The sequence below is a fragment of the Parasteatoda tepidariorum genome, chromosome 3 (genome assembly GCF_982258835.1).
Source record: "Parasteatoda tepidariorum strain Cologne lab strain chromosome 3, Ptep-v5.0, whole genome shotgun sequence".
In the NCBI taxonomy this organism is placed as follows: Eukaryota; Metazoa; Arthropoda; class Arachnida; order Araneae; family Theridiidae; genus Parasteatoda; species Parasteatoda tepidariorum.
The window spans coordinates 75,466,185-75,486,006 of NC_141757.1; the positions used below are offsets into that span (position 1 = coordinate 75,466,185).

At 29.9% G+C, this 19,822-nt stretch overlaps 1 protein-coding gene and 1 long non-coding RNA gene across 2 annotated transcripts; one reads left to right on the forward strand and one right to left on the reverse strand.

Annotated features, from left to right (window-relative positions):
* The first annotated feature begins 4,549 nt into the window (after window positions 1–4,549).
* On the forward strand, window positions 4,550–8,745 carry LOC147813902 (uncharacterized). Its single transcript, XR_015432609.1, has 2 exons — window positions 4,550–7,746; window positions 8,129–8,745. It is a non-coding gene; the product is annotated as an uncharacterized LOC147813902 (long non-coding RNA).
* Window positions 8,746–19,039: 10,294 nt separating this feature from the next.
* On the reverse strand, window positions 19,040–19,803 carry LOC147813903 (dynein axonemal assembly factor 19). The gene has a single exon (XM_087159612.1). The coding sequence runs from the start codon at window positions 19,667–19,669 to the stop codon at window positions 19,361–19,363; it is 309 nt and encodes a 102-aa protein (XP_087015738.1). The 5' UTR covers window positions 19,670–19,803; the 3' UTR covers window positions 19,040–19,360.
* Between the last annotated feature and the right edge of the window lie 19 nt (window positions 19,804–19,822).

Below are 19,822 nucleotides of genomic sequence, written 5' to 3' on the forward strand. Positions count from 1 at the left end.
TTAGTATCTGTTCAGCACCGTGTTTCTATGAGAAAATTATAATGTCGGTGTTTGTATTTATCCGTTTAAAGTACAATTAATTGCATATAATAGTTCTATTTTTCTCACTGTAAAAAAAAAAAAGAATTCAAGATATGGTTATTGAAGTTACGTTTTATTTATTTTAAACATCTTAGCATAAGCAAATACTGAGATTAGGGGGTGTTTATTAACTGGATTACCAAACAATGAAAAACCCTTGAATGAACGATTGTTCCTTTACTGGGATTTTCATTTCAAAATGCTAATTTAATTGCTAAATTTATGGAAAGAATTTAATCATCATTTATCTTTATAAATGTAATGGTTAGTTCCATCATACGTTAGACAGCTTAATAAACTATGTTTACTAATCGAAAACTAAATAAATATAATAATAAAAACTTGAATAGAACATTTCTTTACTGGCTTTTGTGCCAATAATTAGCTAAATTATTATCCTAATGCGGTCTTAAACATCATGACGGAAACGAGTAGGAAACATCCATTTAAAGACAGCCATCCAGGTGAAAAATGGGTGAAGCTTTTTTTAAGTCGATATCCACTAATAACTCAGTGCAATGCGAAGAGAATTTCAAAAGGCAAAACTTTCCTTTCAGAGAATAATATTCGAGAGTGGTTTAAATAATTTTAGAGGAATATTAAGGAGGGGCGTAACCTTGCCATCTTTTTAGAATGTGAACGCATCTACAATGCGAACGATACAGGAGTTGAATACTGCTCTTAAACGGGAAAAATTATAAGGTTTTATAGTTCCTAGGAATGAAAAAGAAAGAACAACATTTCAGCTAGTGGGGAAAAAAAGTACCTCCATTGGTAGTTTTTCTTTACTGAAGAATTCCTCGAGGTATTACAGAATCAGTTCCTGCTATATATTTCATCCGAAAAAGTGAATCGTTGATCACAGCAGAATTTTACGACTGACTCTATTGCAAATGCTTCTTTCTACCCATGGCTCATTGAAAATTCTATCAAATTCCTAATTTTGCTTCTTCTGGATGGGCATAAATCTCATATCAATTTGAAACTGAGCAAGTTTTGTTTATCGAAACAACTTATCTGGTTTAGCTTTCTACCTTATTCTACTAGTGCAGGGATGGCGAACCAATGGCACGCCACCGATCACATTTGTTATTACACTATGAATTGTTATTACTCAAATGCTATTACACTGTGAAGCATTTGTAACAAATTAAAATTCACAAAAAACACGCAAAATAATAAACAATTATTAATGAAAAAAATTAACAATTAATGCTAAAAAAGCAATTAATAACTAACAAAAAAAATAAACAGTCCTGCCTAAACTAACATCTTACAACCTAATATAAGTTATTTGTCATCTAATCTGCAACAACAAAAATCACACTGATGTTACTTTAAGTTGAATTACGCGTATAACTGAGACATTGCAACAAAAAAAAAATTTCTGTGTAATCAAAGAGTTTTGAGTTGATAGTATTTAGTATTATTATTTTCCCAATAATCACGAAAGCAAAATTATTTGACGGCACGTCTATGACCCAGGGCTGATTGTGCTCCGGAAAAAATCCGGATTTTTCGATAACAGTGATCCGGAAGTTTCCGGAGATCGAAGGTCCAGACGTTTCAAAAAATCATTGATCACAGAAGTTTCCGGAAATCAAATTTTCAAAAGTGGAACTTAAAAACACAATTTATTTTGTTTGTAAGGGAGAGCCAGATACATTTTTTATCAGTAAATAGTTATAATCATAAACTCAAGAAAGTAAGACATATTTGTAAATTTTAATTACTTCTCCTAGAAAAACCTAGTTTAAATTTTTTTCAATTGAAAAAAAATTTTTTTTTAAACTCTGGAAATTTTCCGGAATTTTGACTTAGGCTCACAATTACCCCTGATGACCTCATTAAACAATTTTTTGGAAAAAATGGCACGTTGGCGTATAAAGGTTCACCACCCCTGTACTAGTGTATTCCAGCCTTGTGATGTAGGCGTATTACGAGCTTTGAAAGCTTAGAAACTTCCGTTAGATCTTGAAAACAAAAGAGTCGTAAAACAATATATAGTGGTAATTTTACATTTTAATAGGCTTTTGCGGCAGCAACTGATGAAGTTAAAATGCTTTTATAAAGTGTGGTATTTTTCCATTTGATGTTGAAAACGTTGACTTAAACAAATGCATGCAAGACAGACGCAATAAGTCGATGAGCAAGAAAGCTTATCAACATAACACATACTTCGATAAACGAGAACTTTTAGTAACGATGCACTATTTTTTCAGAAGCTTGAGAGTGAAATCTCACAAAATATGTTGCAAATTTTTAAAGGAACATCAACAGAAGAGTCTAATCTCCCAAATTTCCAATAGCCTGTGCTAAACTTCGAAACACCTTTTTCCCATCAATTATCCAGTAAGAAATGGTACTGGAAAATCAGAAGAAATTTCGAAGATACATTTACATTGGCCAAATATGGGGAAAAAAGAGGAAGATCAAATCAAAAGAAATAAATTACCTTTTGCATTAACTTCAGAACAAGGACGAAATTTGAAAGAACTGAAAAAAAGTTAAAACAAAGTATGATGAAGAGGGGAAAAAAATACTTAGAAAGATTAAAAAAAAAAGCTTCAAAAAATATGGGGGGGGGGGAATTAAACAAAAACGCAATAAAATAATAATAAATCGTCATCGGATTTCACAATGATTTAGAATCGACTATTAAACTGTGAGAAAGAAAATTAAAAACATTTTTTTTAATTCTGTATTCAATCCCATTTTACTTTCCATTTCATGACTGAAAAAAAAAGTAAAATTTTCCACGTTAACTATGGTTATATGTTATAATTTCAAGAAAAATCTTGTTTTTAGACATTTGTATGGTCTATGAATTCCTAAAGAGCATCAAAAATTCTCAAAATTAAGTGTCCATTCACTGGAAAATTTAGTGTTCTCACTGGTAAGAACTGTTCCTTCACTTGGTTATCTTACTACTTATTATTTGAACCACCAAAAGTTTAAAACAATATGTAAGTTCTCTAATTTTTTTTTACATAATTTGCATCTAATAACAAATATGTTGGCACTGTTTATTAGCTAAAATTACTAATTTTTTTTTAAAGGCAAGCTAAGCTTAAGTGTTCCTTCACTGGTTAGTTTTCCCTATACATTGAAAAACTCACTTATAACTATTTACATATAAAAAGTAAGAGCCCAATGAAATATGACTGAAAGCCCTAAACAAAATTGTAAATTTTCAACACAAATTATAATATTTAAAGATAACATTTAAACAAAGAACTATATGCATTATACTTAATAAGAGAACGTAATTTTGAAAAAACGTGATGTGGTCTCTTCATATGGGGCCCCCTTGATCGCCGGGTTAATTTTGCATATAGGGAACTATAGAAAATGTTTATAATTGAAATATAAGCAAATGAATGTGCAGACATACTGCAGAAACCATAATGCGGGGGGGGGGGATTTACATTTTTTTCCTAGCAATATTGCAAGTATCTCTCAGTTTTAAAGATTAAAAAAAATTGGGAAATTTTAATATATTTTTTGAATTTTTAAAAAATTTTGAGCTGTATTACTAAATTTTGAAAATTGATTTTTCACGAAAGTTTGCATGTCATGCAACTGAAAAGGTGCTATACGCTTAATTTTATTTAAAAGAATAATTTTTACGAGGATACTTTGACCCCGTAATCATTGAAAAGTTAGTTTTTTTAGATTTGGATGAGTTCTAGAATTTTATTTGGGAGGATTTTTTCTCATATTTTAATATACAGTGTATTTCATAAATACCACCTATAATAAAAATATTACTCCTTATTCCTTATATAAGGTGAAGATTAAGAAGTTTACATATTATAGGTTGCAACTTTAACAAATGAAAACGAAAATTGTCGATATCTGACAAATCACAGTTGATGTGCTCAAAAATCTAATTTTACAAGCATTATGCTTCTCTGAATACTTTGACTATTTGCTCCAAAACCCCAAAAAATAGCATTTTTTCATTTAATAATGCATTTTTTTCAAACTCTTGTTATCTTATCTCAAAAGTCTAATTTTACAATCACTATGCTTCTCTGAATACTTAGACTATTGCTCCAATCTGCTCCTAAAACTAAAAAATTACATCTTTTTCATTTAATAGTGCATTTTTTCCAAGCTCTATTAAAAATGATATAAATAGTTATCATATGTAATTAAATATGCTCAAAAATCTAATTTTACAAGCACTATGCTTCTCTGAATATTTAGACTCTTTCCTCCAATCTGCTAGAAAAACCTAACTTGCGCTAAAACACACTTTTTCTGCTCCAAAATTATTACGCTGCTGTTCCATCCCTGGGAATGTCTAGATTTTCAGTTAATAAAAAGTGTAAAAATCCTCACCGATCCTTATTTCAAAAGTCGAAGCTTTTATTCTTTATCAAAAAGCACTTTTTTGTGGAATATTTATATTATTAAGTTATAAGAATCTGAAAATCATATAAAATATCTTATATTCAGCGTGTCCTAGACCAGTGTTCCCTAACCTTTTTATCACCGCGGACCTGTCAACATTTGATAATTTTACCGCGGCCCGCTGGGGGGGGAGGCGTTGATTGTTTATATTTTAAATTATTTTGATTTATTGCTTTTAATTTAAACACGCCTTCAAAATAAAATACAGTTACACCAAAAAAATAAATATAAAGTGATTTACATTTTAACTTACTAGAACGTTAAATCAATGAGAACCCTGAGCTTGTTTCTTTGCAATGAGGCTGTTCCTTCTGGGAGGTAATCGGAGACAATGACACCAGAAGTGTGTTGCTTATGTCCAGTTTATTCCGTTATTTTGTTTTGGTTGCTGTTACTGCAGAAAACCCCACTTCACACAGATAGGTTGTCGGAAATGGCAATAGGGATTTAAATGCTGTGGTGGCGACCGGCAGAGTTGTCTCGAACGTAGTTTTAAGGCCCCATCATTTGCAATCTCCAGCAGTTGATCTTCTTGCACAGACCTGCTAGACTCGCCCGAATTGTTTACAAATGGGTCGCAGATCCATTCCTTACCAGATATTTTTAATTTGGGGTGTAAGCCTAGGAATTTAAATTCAGTTTCTATTGGGTGGCCCTTGGCCGGTAATATTTGATCCGCGGACCGGGGGTTGGGGAACACTGTCCTAGACAAATCGTAATGCGTTGTTGCGTGTGAGTTTAGTTTTTGCTACGAAATAAATAAACCGCTTTATTAATAAACTATTTTTTTCCATAAAATTTTCGAAAATATTGTACCAAATTTTTAATATTTTACGAAGCTACGACAAATCTTGTAGCCACAAATCATTATATGTTTCACATTTAATGTCACATCTTATTTGTTTTTATTTATGCGTATACGCATAATTAATACGTTAGTTTATGCGTATATGCATAAATTTAAAAAAAAAAATTATATTTTTACTAAATTTGTTTCCTCACATGTTTTTAAATATTTTCCCTTTTTTCGCACTTTTCTAGTTTATCTTATCGTTGAATTTGAAGATATTGCAAATTTATCAATTTATTTTTAAAGCTAACAAGTTTCGTTCTTTATTCACGTTTCGCAGCGCTGTATTTATAACCCAACTGATAAGATTCAATGTACGTTTGCAAGTTTCAAAATAAAATGCACCGTAGGAATACGCCTTAGTTTTAGAACGAAAATCATCGTTTTTAAAAAAAAAACAATTTCGGTTACTTCTACGAAATTCTCATTATTAATTGAAGTTTGGAAACAAAAAATATTGACCTAATAAATTTTATATGTTGTGAAGAAACGAGACTTTCATCAGATAGTGCAGCAAAATATTATAACTAGATCTTTTTTTTAAAAACAATTCAAGTTTAAATGGTTTCTTTTCTTTATATTTAAAACACGATTTTCTTTAAACCATATTTTTGAAAGGTTATTTAAACGGTGTAAGGAGCCGATCAAATATTATGTAAGTACCTAAAGGAAGGAGCGGTTTTTGAGATGTATTTTTTCGAACAAGAGAGAGACATGAACAATGCTTACGTAAGAGTCTAAAATGCCTTTATTTTCAGTTTATGTAATAATAATAAAAGATAAAAAAAACAATAATATTTAAAATAAAAGAATAAGTTTCTTGAAAGAGTTTTAAAAATTTTTATAAATGGTTTTAACATTAATAAGTAACTTTAATTCACAGTTATAGTAACAAAAAAAAATTATATGTGGGTGTTAACCGTTCTCATATAAGCACATGCAATGGGGTTTATTTTTGCTAAGGGAGGAGGAGGCAAAATACAAATTTGCCACAAACGTGCTATTTGCACGACTACTAAAGTCTTCAGGATATTTCAGTCGACGCCGAATTTCTTTTATTCCTTTAAAATCTAAGTATTTTTATGGCAATGCTATTTTCATTAATAACAACTTTATAGGATTTTATCTTAAAAAGTGTCATTTCTAATTGTTTTTAATTTGTGTCATACCTCAACTGCCATTCGCCCACCCTGCTTCATTGTTGAATTTGTGTGTCATTATCTTCTGTGTATATTAAAAACATTTTTTTTTTCAAACATAATTCATGTCCTTTAGTTTCTATGAATAGTTCGTACGCTTGCTATGGCAAACGTTTACTTAACTATGATTATGTACTTGGCTTAGTAATTCAATGATGGAAAACAAGGGACGAATGAGCTTATCTTTTTTTTTTTTGTTAATTTTTTTTATAAAGTTTATAATAAAGTGTTATTATAAAGTTTGTATAATACACACCGAAGAGCCATTACACTAAGACCACCATGCTAATAACATGTAGGACCACCTTTAGCCCTAAAACTGCTAGCACTCGCCGTGGCATTGATTCCAGAAGGTGCTGATAGGTAGTCTGTGGTATCTGGTACCAAGCGCTCACCAACTGGTCCTGCAATTCCCTCACATTGCGAGGAGGTAGCGTGGCAGCACGAATTTGGTTTTCCAAGTAGGACCATAAATGCTCTATTGGATTAAGGTCAGGTGAATTTTGGGGCCAAGACATGACTTGAAAGTCACTGGAATGTTCCTCGACGATTCGACCCTTATGACATGGTGCATTATCCTGTTGGTAAACACCATCCCCCGCAGGAAAAACTGTTGCCATGAATGGGTGAACCAGGTCTGCAACTATGTTCAAGTAGCTTACAGACGTCAGGGATTGTTCTATAAGGATTATGGATCCTAATGTGCCCCCCATGAAAACATTGTTCCTGGGCGAGCCAGTGCAATACCTCCTAGAAAGGAATCAAGCCTCACAACGGGTTACTATAGGCGATGATGACGTAGTAGAGTTAGGCCCAGAGGGAAACCAGTCAGGGTAGCTATTTTTACGAAAAACTCCGAATCTGATCAAACGAGCCATTGGCGATATTCTCAAGTATTATAACCTGTGTCGGCATTCAGCCAATTGGCGAATATTTTTGATTTGAATTTGTAAACAACCGTCTGTGTTCTGGTGTCAACGTTCTTCGTAAAATTTATATTTATTCTACAAATGTTATAAATGTCAGCATTAATTTAATTCTTAGTGTTATGAATAATTGCATATGAGTGCTGTGTACCAAACTGCAGAGGATTTTACAAAGTTGATGGTACAAAAGTATTAAATTTTGGATTTCCCAATACGTAAGAAATGGCTTGCCGCCATGCCAAGAGATTTTGAAGTTGCAAAGAATTCTAAAGTGAGTAATATTTCTTTTTATTTTTAAAAATTTAATTATGCTTCTTTATTATATTTTTACTAAGAGTAAATTATTTTAAATTGTGGATAAATTATTTATAATAATTAAGTTGTTCTTATCAATCATATCGCAAACTATTGTAATATATAGTTATTTTTATAGAGTTTTATTTTATAAAAATATTAATAATTTTAGTATTTTATTAAATTTTTGCTCAAACTTTAAACATTTTTGTTTGACCATAATGTATTGTAATTTATTTGATTATGAAATTTAAATCTATTAATTTTTCTACAAAAATCTATTAATTTTTCATACATGAATATAGTATGTACTATTTATTTTAAATGCACATATAATTATTGTATTCATTTTGTTATAGGTATGTGAGATGCATTTCAAGGAAAATGACATTAGAAAAGAGATATTAAATGACATTAGAATTATTTTTAAATGCTACTGAAAGTTAAACATATATCAGTAAAATTTATGTTTACATTTTATTTATCATTTTTTGAATTTGCTATTTAATAAAATATTTATTATCTAAGGTTGCTTACTTTATTTTAGTTTATCAGTGTGACGGGTAAAAATTATACTTTTTTAAATGTTACTGAAAGTTTAACATATTTCAGTAAATACATTTTATTTATCATTTTTTGAATTTGCTACTTAATAAAATATTTGTTATCTAAGGTTGCTTACTTTATTTTAGTTTATCAGTGTGATGGGTAAAAATTATACTTTTTTAAATGTTACTGAAAGTTTCAGTAAAATTTGTGTTTACGTTTTATTTATCATTTTTTTTGAATTTTTGCTATTTAATAAAATATTTGTTATCTAAAGTTGCTTACTTTATTTTAGTTTATCAGTGTGATGGGTAAAAATTATACTTTTTTAAATGTTACTGAAAGTTTTAACATATTTCAGTAAAATTTGTGTTTACATTTTATTTATCGTTTTTTGAATTTGCTATTTAATAAAATATTTGTTATCTAAGGTTGCTTACTTTATTTTAGTTTATCAGTGTGATGGGTAAAAATTATACTTTTTTAAATATTACTGAAAGTTTTAACATATTTCAGTAAAATTTGTGTTTACATTTTATTTATCGTTTTTTGAATTTGCTATTTAATAAAATATTTGTTATCTAAGGTTGCTTACTTTATTTTAGTTTATCAGTGTGATGGTAAAAATTATACTTTTTTAAATGTTACTGAAAGTTTTAACATATTTCAGTAAAATTTGTGTTTACATTTTATTTATCGTTTTTTGAATTTGCTATTTAATAAAATATTTGTTATCTAAGGTTGCTTACTTTAATTTTAGTTTATCACTTCTAACAATCACACTTCCACAGGAAAAAAATACAAATTATAATCATGCTTTTGATATGTTTTTTTTTACTATCTAAACCTTGTTTGAAGACTGCATTTGATTTTCTAAATTTTTTTAAGCTCATTTTATGTCATTGTTTATAAACAATTTCTATTTTATTTCGTATGCTCTAGTTCTAATAACATGCACAACATAATCATTAAAATCCAAAATAATCATCTACTAAAAATGTAAGTATCATATTATAAAAATTAGACCCCTTTCTTAGTTTTATGTCAAAACTATAATAATAATAAATGTGTAAAATCCCTTTAAAAATATATTTCTTTGTTTTTAATCCATACATTTTATAACAAAAAGTTAGATAAAATTTTCCAATTTATAAAATAAAACTGATATTTAATGCTTAAAAATATTTTTTTTTTCATTCACACAACAGTTATTTTTGTTAGAATTGATTTATTGTTAATCATTTCTGAAAACAAATAAATATATTAAGCATTTTTACACAATTTAAGAACATTTAATCTAGACAAAAAAAATAATAATAATAATTTGTAGAAAGTAAAAAATTAGTAGAAGAGTAACGAAAAAGTGTCGAGAACAGAAGGGAAAAAGAGAAGCTTCGTCAGAAGTGATCAGCAAATCTGGGCCTAACTGTATGAGTCATCGTTTTCCGTCCTTCAGCTTTCTTCCATCTAGGAGGTATTGGCCAGTGGCCCCTATCCCCTCCAAGCTCTTGGGCAAATTCTAAATTCCCCCCCCCCCAAACTATTCGTTTTATTTAGTGTAAAAATCCCCCCCCCAAGCTTTAAGTGGGCGCATCGTGCGCCCCCCTCTCTGATGGGGGCCCCTGGGCGAGCCCATTGTTATAGATGGAGGGTGGTCATAATGTAATGGCTCTTCGGTGTAAATTAATGTAAACAAATTACGTGATGAACGGATAACTAGATTTAAAATAAATAATCAACTGTACTTGGGAAAAAATATTTAAATTCCCTAAATGTGAGACACGAAAACAAGTAGTAAATAAGAAGAAATCTTTCTTGTCACCAAAATATGCATAATGATAACCTTTTAGCATATAATCGATACGAACTCCTCACCCGGCTTGCACTGACCACAGTGCTGACGCAAAATATTCTCAGACGGATCATGGGGTAGAGTCCCGTCAGACTAACAGTGGAACGTTTTCGTGGTTTTCCTCTTCATGCAACGAAAATGCAGGTTAATTGCATCAAAAAGTCCTCCACAAAGGCAAATTTCTCCTAATACTCGATCCAGAAGTTTCCTTGGGTTCTGGATTGGTTTCAAAATTACAAGGCTACAGCGTTGAACATTAGTAGTCGTAAACCCAAAATTGGGTCGCCTGTTCAACGAAGGTTTAAAAAAAATAACTGGAAACAGTTTTTATTTTTCTCAAACCTTTTTTGTTTTAAAAAATTTCGATGCAAATGTTAAGATATCTGGCAACATTTAATTTCTTACTCTCTTATTATTATTATTTTACTTATTATATAGTTTTTTTTTTTGTTTTGTTTCTTTTGGCATCAAGTCAAGTGCGAACCTATAAAATGAAGATCTCGAGAGAGATTCACTTTTGCTGCAACAATGGATATGGGCAATTCCACTGTGGCTGACATTACATTTTGATAGGTTTTCTTATTTAAAAACTTTTTTATTGATAAATATTTAATAATTTTTGTTAAAAAATTATGGTGGATGTTTTCTAATAACATTATTATGCACCTAAGAAAAAATGATGGAAATTATAAATGTTTTGTTCAGAATAAAAATATAAATTGTGACTGACGTTATACAGAAAGGACATGAAGTAAAACATATTTTTATTTTTAAATTCTTCTATTAGTAACAATGGAATTATAATTTTTAAATTTATTTTAAAAAAAGAAAATTCAAATTAACAGGAAATATTGAAAGTATACATGAAATGACATATATGTAGAAAGTGGCAAATAGAGTATATGCTCTTGTGAATGATACAACAATTTTATGTGATTTATGTTACAAATACAAGTAATATTAAAATTTTAATAAACTTTTTTAGTACCATTGCAAAATACTTAACTACAAATTTTGATTTTATACCTAATATCATTAATAAAGCGCTAAGAAATCTGTTAACAGATACTAGATGCAATTTCATGTTTTTTCATCATTTGCATTATGGAATTACATCATTATTTAAAGCAAAAAAAAAATTAAAATTTTACTAATTTTCGAAGTAGAATTTCGAAAAAAGTTTCAGTTAAATTTACGAATGAATTCTTTCAGCCCAATTCTATAGTTACATTTCTATGACCTGGAGCGCGGCCCACGTGGTGTTTTTATATTGCAAGTTTAACTGTTTAGAATTCTCTAACTAATTAACGAGTTTTTTTTTTTTTTTTTATTCTATCGTACTTCACATACATTTTTTCTATACATCTAATATAACGGAAATTTAAACACCAAAAACTGGCGGGGCTTACGATTTTTTAAAATGGAGAGATTAAAAAAAAAGTACAGTCCTATAATTTGTGGTATAGCAGTCAACGATCATGTTTTAATTTATTAATTTAAAAACAAAAATTAGTGCATTTCTGCCCAAGAATATATTTAAAATTAAATTTTATCAATTAAAAATTTTAATTTGCCAATAGAACAACTTATTACTCTCATTATGGCAATATAGGATATTTGGTTAAAAGGAATGAACTAAGCGAAAAAAAATGAGTTTTAAATAAATTAAAAGGGTTATAAACCTATTTGTGCTACGGCGGTTAGCGTTCAAATTTTTGCAATACATGCATTTAAAAGCATAAGTCGGGACATTTGAACCAGAAATATCTATCTAATTTTATCAATTAAATAATCTACGGATTTTCTTTTATCTGATCTTTGTTAGTAATTTTTCAGACTACCATTTTGCCATTCATATAAGCATAACATCACGTGATGCATTTTAATCGCCTAAATGTGGACAAAGTCCTGCACGTTCCCTAAAGCTGGGGTTGTTAAAGGATTTGATAACGTAAGTTATTGAAAATGACATAAAGATAACTATGTAATCACTACAACAAAAGAAATATTAAATCACCGAAGAGATAAACTTATGGAGATTTTTTTTTTTCAAACAAAAAGCGTGTTATCAAGAAAAATATCAATCTGAATATGCTAAATACAAGGTTTCTTCTTAATCTCATTGGATACATTATTGAATTAAACAATGATAAAAAAAAAAAAAAAAAAAAAAACTTTTAGCCATGATTATCAAAGTAACCATGAGAAGAAATCGTAAACTATTTTTTGTTAAACACTATCTTTAACGAAAAATTTAATCGAGAATCAAAACAATGTAATAAAACAACGCCATCATTGGTACACTTTGCACAGTATTTTTATTATTTTTTTTAAAAATTTTTTTACTACTTTAAATGTTTTATTCTGCATCTAACTAATAAGTTTCCAAGTAAACTTTTTCTTTAATATTTATTACAAGTTGGCAAAAGTTTTGAAACTGTAGAATTGAATTTTTTTCATTTATTCTTTTTGAATGCTGTAATCAAATGCACTAACTTGAATTTTTATTACATTCGAATTTATATGCTGAAATTAATATGGAAATCCTTATAGATCCTACAAATCCCTGGCAACTTCTTTGAAATATATTTGTTTATCTTTCTTAATAAAATTAAAAAAAAGGATGAAAGATAACACCACAGAGACGAAAGCAAGACCCCTCAAATATTGCTTCGTGTCTTAGTCACATTTGCGGTACTAAACTAACAGAAACACCCACGACTTAATATGTCCATACGCGTTATAAAAAGCAGGTTTTCTTAAACTTTTTGGTGTTGGGCCCCCTAAACCTTTGTGCAATCCCAACATACTCGATGAGTGAAACTTTCAGTTTCTTCACTTGTATTGTAATATACTTCCATAATCTGATCTTATTTATTTTCATATAACATTGCGCAAAAACATTTGCTAACTGTAAAAGTATTATTAGTTCAAGAAATATCGAAATTGCCAGGGCTCGAAAAAAAACCCGTCCTCGGCGGTCAAAAATTCCCCGCGGACAGCGAATTTCTCGAAACCGACGTCCGCGCGGACGGCCATTTTCCCGTTAATGTTCGTGATACATTTTCAATTTTTGTTATTAGAGTTGATGTTTTCTCTGTCTGGGAGTACTGTAGCGGTTAAAAGGGGCTTTTCAGCAATGAACTAACAAAAGAGGAATGCTTAATTTTACTAGGTTGCTATGCAACCATGCTATGACTGTAAAAAAATTGAAATAATATTTTGTGATTGCTCAGAGAGGTTGTTAATAGAAAATATCTCGAATTTTCTAGGCAATAGACAATTTTTAAGCTGATTTCTGTCTAAAAAGCAACAAAAAAATTATTTTAATGTCCTTCGAAAAGAAAATTTGAATCGATTTATAAATTATTTATGATTTTCTAAGTTTTTAGAATTTAAATACATGAACTTTTTATCTGATATTGTTTAGATTATGCTGTTTTTGCTAAATTTATTCGAGGATTTCATACTAAATTCAAATTAACATAACTTATTACAGCTATATACAAAATTTTAGGGATGATCATTTTTACAGCTTTAACCCCTTGGGGACGGGTGATTCATGAAAGCATTCGTACAAAATCAGAATCAGGATGTAAATAAATTAAAAACGGTATCTTAAATGCAGGCGTTGCTAATTTCACAGACTTACTTTGATTGACAGGTGCCACGCCCCCTCCATTGTATTCAGCCTGTACCCCCAGATACTACTGTTAGTTCAAAGTAAAACTAAATAATTTTTATATTTCTTCGATATTTCTTTCGATATTTCTTTTTTTCTATAACTCAAGGAATTGCTAATGAAAGTATCTTGAAAACTGGATTTGATATAAGTAGTCCTCTTGAGGCATTGTTAGTTGCAAAAACAATTGATTCCATAAGTAAATGGTAAGTACTGCTGAAGACCCACTAGATATAAGTCAATCAGAGATGGATTTTACTCAAACTTCGAAACTCCTTTTTCTCATTTATTATCCAGTGAGGAATTCTAGAAATGGTACTGGAAAATCAAAAGAAATTTCGACGATACATTTACATTGGCCAAAAATTTGGAAAAAAGAGGAAGGTTAAATCAAACGAAAAAATTTCTTTTTTGCATTAACTTCAGAAAAAGAACGAAAATTTAAAGAGATTGAAAGAGCTGAAAAAAAAGTTAAAGCAGAAAATATGACGAAGAGAAAAAAAATACTTAAAAAGATTAAAAAATAGCTTAAAAAATATGGGGAAAAGAGTAAACAAAAAATTGATCTAATTATAATAATAATAAAAACATCATCGGATTACGCAATGACAAACATTCATAATTTAGAAAAGACTATTAAACTGTGAGAAAAAAAAAAGAAATTTTTTTTTTTTTTTTTTTAAATTATGTATTCAAACATATTTTACTTTCCATTCCATGACTGAAAAAAAGTAACATTTTTCACGTTAACTGTGGGGCAACTCCACGAAAGTGTCAACTTTTAAGAGAAATTTTTTTTCTTCTATGAATTGCATATTTTAATTTTAAAAATATATTCAAAAATAGCCAATGTCTACATATTGCTGTTTCATTTTTGATAATTTTAAATTTTTTGAATCTGGCAGCATTCTAAAGTAATCACATGGCTGACAAGTGAATTGTTCACATTTGTGCTCAAATTGTTTTCTTGAAAAATACTTTTAAAATAAAAGAAATGTATCTTTCTTTTGCAATATTTTGATAAAAATATGCATATAGAACAAAATTTAAACATTTTAAGTTTAATATATAAAATAAAAGTAACTTCTTTTACGTCATTCTGTCACATGTCTTAATAATGCATAAATTTCCTGAGAACGAAGATAAGATGTGACATTGGCAAGTTAGATATAAAACCTTTTCTGAGACAACCTAATTTTTAAAATGTTGAAATTTTTACTAATTCTTACATAAATATTAATCCTGTTTATCTGTTACATTCTGTTTATCATTTACATATTAATAAAACATTTTTTAAATGAAGGCTTTCTTCTACTAAACTTTTCACTACTAAACCGTCACGGTCATTCCGTCACAGCAAATAGATGTTAATAACTGCTATCCAATCTGAGGTTAATTTTCCAAATTCACATTTTACATTGCTTACACATTATACTAAAAGTATAAAATAGTTCAGAAAAATAATAGCTGCAAAATTCGCAGAAACTACCAGTTCTAAGCGGCATGCCAAAAGCTTGGTTGCCAAAATGTCATTCCGTCACGCAAATAAAAAGTTCGTGAAATTAAAAGTAAAAAAGATAGAAAATCCTGCTTTTTTAGTTTATGAAGCGCATTATGCCAATAATAATGATATGCATAAGGAAAATTATTTTTTATTTGAAATTAGATACATAGAAACTTCAATTAATTGTTATTTTGCAAGTCAAAATGTCATTCCGTCACATATGGAATTGCGCTGTGGTTATATGTTGTAATTCCAAGAAAAATCTTGTTTTTAGACTGTGTGGCCTATGGATTCCTAACGAGCATCAAACATTCTCTAAATTAAGTGTTCATTCAAATTTAGTGTTTATTCACTGTTAAGAACTGTTCCTTCACTTGGTTATCTTAAGGTCTGGTTTCTTAGGACAAGCGCCTTATCTGGGCGTCAGCGGGACGTCAACGTTTTGCTGACGCCAACAAAATACTGGTTTGTTAGCTCAAGGCTTGGTTTCTTAGAACTAGCGCCTTATCTGGGGGTCAGCGGAAAGTTGACGTAGAGCTGACGCCAAAAAAATACTTTTTTGTTAGGTCAGCATGAGCAGGCGGTCCAACGCAGACATTATGTCTCATTGCGCATGCGTTAATAACGTAAACAAATATTTATTTTGAATTTGTATTGATTTTGTTACTGTCGACCAGTGTTTAAGAGAACAAATAATGACTTTGTCCAAGAAAAAACACATTATAGCTGAGCTGAATGAAGAGTGCTATGTTTAATGAAGAAGCTATGTTTAATGTCAAAATCAAAATCTTGGCTGATTTCAATGTGCTGTTGGATGTTGTCCGCCATTGCTTCTGAGGTTAACGTCCCGTTGTAATCCAACTGAAGTTGAGTTGGACGGCAATTGTAGTTCAAGATGAGCGTTCGATGACGTATACTATCAAACTCACAAATGGACCAATCAGAGGTTAGCGCTGATTTCCAGCTGACGGCGTCCTGTCCTAAGAAACCAGGCCTTTACTACTTATTATTTAAACCACCAAAAGCTTAAAACAATATTATGTAAGTTATCTAAATTTTTTTTACATAATTTGTATTTAATAACAAATATGTCAACACCATCATTCAGCTAAAATTACAAATTTTGAAATTTTTATGATTTTTTCTTAAAGACAAGCTAAGCTTAAGTGTTCCTTCATTCGTTAATTTACCCTATAAGATGTTGAGAAATTTGCGATGTTGTGAGAGATGCTTAAAAATGCTGACTACGTATTTTTATTAATATTTATAAAATATATATTCAAGAAATTGATAAACACCTTATTCCAAATCTATGCATACGTATGTATATTATCAAAATTGTATCAGTTATTGAAAAACAAAATCAAAAAATAATCACATTAAATAAGCACAATCTGGTGTATAATCATATTCTATCAGAAGATCATGTCATATCCTATTTTATAAAACTAGACATTCCTTGAATAAAGTGTTTTTTATTCAAAATGTTTTATTCAAATTTCTTTACTAAATGGCAAATAAATTATTAAGCGAGTAAAAAAGAAACATTGTATTTTATAGTTAGAAATAAATAAAAATAAAAAGATTAGCAAACGATTATTAGCGAAAAAAATATGAATGAAATTTTACACTACGCGCGCGAAGTCAAGTTCCTCGCAAGTTTATCACATTTTAATATTAATCGCCCCATTTAATCATTTCTTTATTGTCGCCAAATTATTTTTTTTAAAATAATTAATTTTAATTTTTCTCAGCTTCTAATAAATGAAAAAAGTTGAAACTTTAGACTTTTCAATTGAAAAATATGTAGATTAATATGGTATAAAAAAATTCATGCCTTATAATTCAAAATTTTTTCATCCTCAATTTAATTAAATAATAAAAAATAATTAATAATTATTAAAAATTACTTTTTTCATTAAATTATCTTTGGGTAAATGATTTTTATGAGGGGGTGAAATTTTCTTTAAATTGCTTTATTAGTTTTGAAAATATGACTAAAAACGTAAAAAGTGAAATTAACATTAAGGGGTACGAACTTTGGATCGCTCTCCTGACCAAACTATGGGGACCATATTTCCCAGATTGTGGCTACCCCCTATATTTTGAAGGTTAAGAATCCAAATATGTGGAAAAAAAATGTATGCTTATTCAGAGAAAGTACGTTTTTGTGTCTGATTTCGTAACTTAATTACTAGTTAGCACTAATTAATTAGCATATTTGAAGTCACCCCCAGGAATCATTAAGATTGACACTTAGTTCGTGAGAATCCGATCATTAGAACGAAAGTTATTCAGGGTGATTCGTTTTTTTTTGCGGACTGTACAATCTAAATAGCTAATGTACTTTTTTAAAAGCCAATAAGAACATTGATAGAATTACATAAGTACAATACTACATAAGTACAATACTATGTCTTTGATGATAAAATGCTATGTCTTTGATGATAAAATACTATGTCTTTGATGATAAAATACCATGTCTTTGTGCTAGAACATTGTGTTCATTGGCGAGCGAGCGCAGCGAGCCATGGTTCACGGCGTGAACCACATAGGATTGCGTAGCAATTCTCGGGGGTTGGCGAGCAGGGGGCGGAGCCTCCTAGTATATAAAAATACATTATTATAGGAGATAATATAATTAAAAAAATATATATTTAAAAAATTTCTTTCTGCTCACTTCAAATTAATCCTTGTATAAAAAAAAATTTTATAATAAATTTTTTATACAAATTTTTTAATAAATAAATTTTTCTAATTAAATAGCTAGTTACATTTGAATAAACGTTTAGTTACATTTAATTTGGGCTCAACGACCTGAATCGAATTGATCGCTAAAATTAATCTAATTTTTTAAGAGAACAATTCATTATCCCTTTGTATGTCATTTTTGCACAGCAATTTTTAAAAAAAAAATTATTTTCACAATGTTTATTTTGTCTTCTGAAAGTAATGTTGTGCAAAATATTTCTAACAGTGAATCTATTGAGATAAATCAGATATAGTTAAAAAATTGTTTAAATAAAAAATTTATGTGTATTTTTTGTTGTTTGCGTGGATGGGAGAGTTGAGTTTTCAAATTCAAAGAGGAATGTCCCCATCAGCCTTGAGGAGGGATGACGATTGCTGCCTGAATCAACATAATATTGAAATATTAACTTTATTTAAGGAAAATGAAAATATAATGTTAAAAAGTTTTCTTATTTCTGTATTATATATTTTTTAAATATATATTCTATTAATATATCTTTGATATGTGTGAAAGGGAGGGGTCCCGCAGTGGACTGATCGTTAAGACACGGTGCCCAGCAGATCACCGAAGTCAAGCATCACTGACTGCGGTCAGTGTGCGGGTGGGTGACCACTTGGATCAGTCTGCGTAGGGACCGAGGGTGTGCGGTATTGGTCCTCGTTAAACTGTGCTACCGTAAAGTGCTCGTCTTTGCGTGCAGGTCGTTGGGCTACCGAAGCGGGGGTGCCATCCCCTCTGCAGAGGATCAAAATTGTGATGGCATGTCTTCGGATCATCCTCAGGGATGTTTCCCAGACCGTCGCTAATAGCCCATTGTGCAGCTCTAGTGCGACGTAAATGAACTACAACAACAACAAAGGGAGGGTAAAAATACCCCTATTAGCAATATTTCTTTTCCTTCTGAAATGAAATTTTAGGCAATAATAATTCAAACTACGGCTTCAAACTTATTTTACATTTTAACATTTAGCTTTACATTGACATTAGCTTACACTTTAACATTTTTTACATTGTTAGAAGAACATTTAGGATACTCATGAATTATCAGCGAGCAGAAAAAAAAAACTTTTTTTTTGTCCTCATAAAAATGTTCACAATTTCAAAGGAACTACTTTTGATTAGAAAAGCTGACGATTGAGTCTCTCCATTTCTTATAACTTCAGCATTTTGATTTTCGATAGAGAAGTGCAAAATGAAAAGGGACACCTGGCAAAGAGTATTGCTTATTATTTGTCGAAACCTTTATATATTTCTATTATACCTGTAAGTAACATTTTTTAGGAGTTTCATCAACAGTTTTGTTCTTTAAATCTCGTCCATCCTTACTCGCAAAGGAGTTCCAAGTTTGTCTCGGAGTGCCAAAAATTTTTTCCTTTTTATCTAATGGCTTAAGAGTTGCACCTTTAACCATATTTTCAAAATCTTCGTAAGTCGTCCCATACTGGTTAATGGCTCGTATTTTTGCATCATTTCTTAAACTGTGAATTCTATCGGCTTCAATCGCTTCTTCTACTTTACCAATAAGTATTTCGAAATCAACAGTATCACTATCAATGGTTACCATGCTTCAATTAATATCGTAATAAATCCTGTGCTTTTTCTCCTTAAATTTCTATCTTCACAAATTTATTTTTTTTAGTAGTTCACTTTTACAGAAGATTTGGCTTCAGCAATCAATTTTTGTTGATAATTCGTTACTATAGCAACATTAAAATTG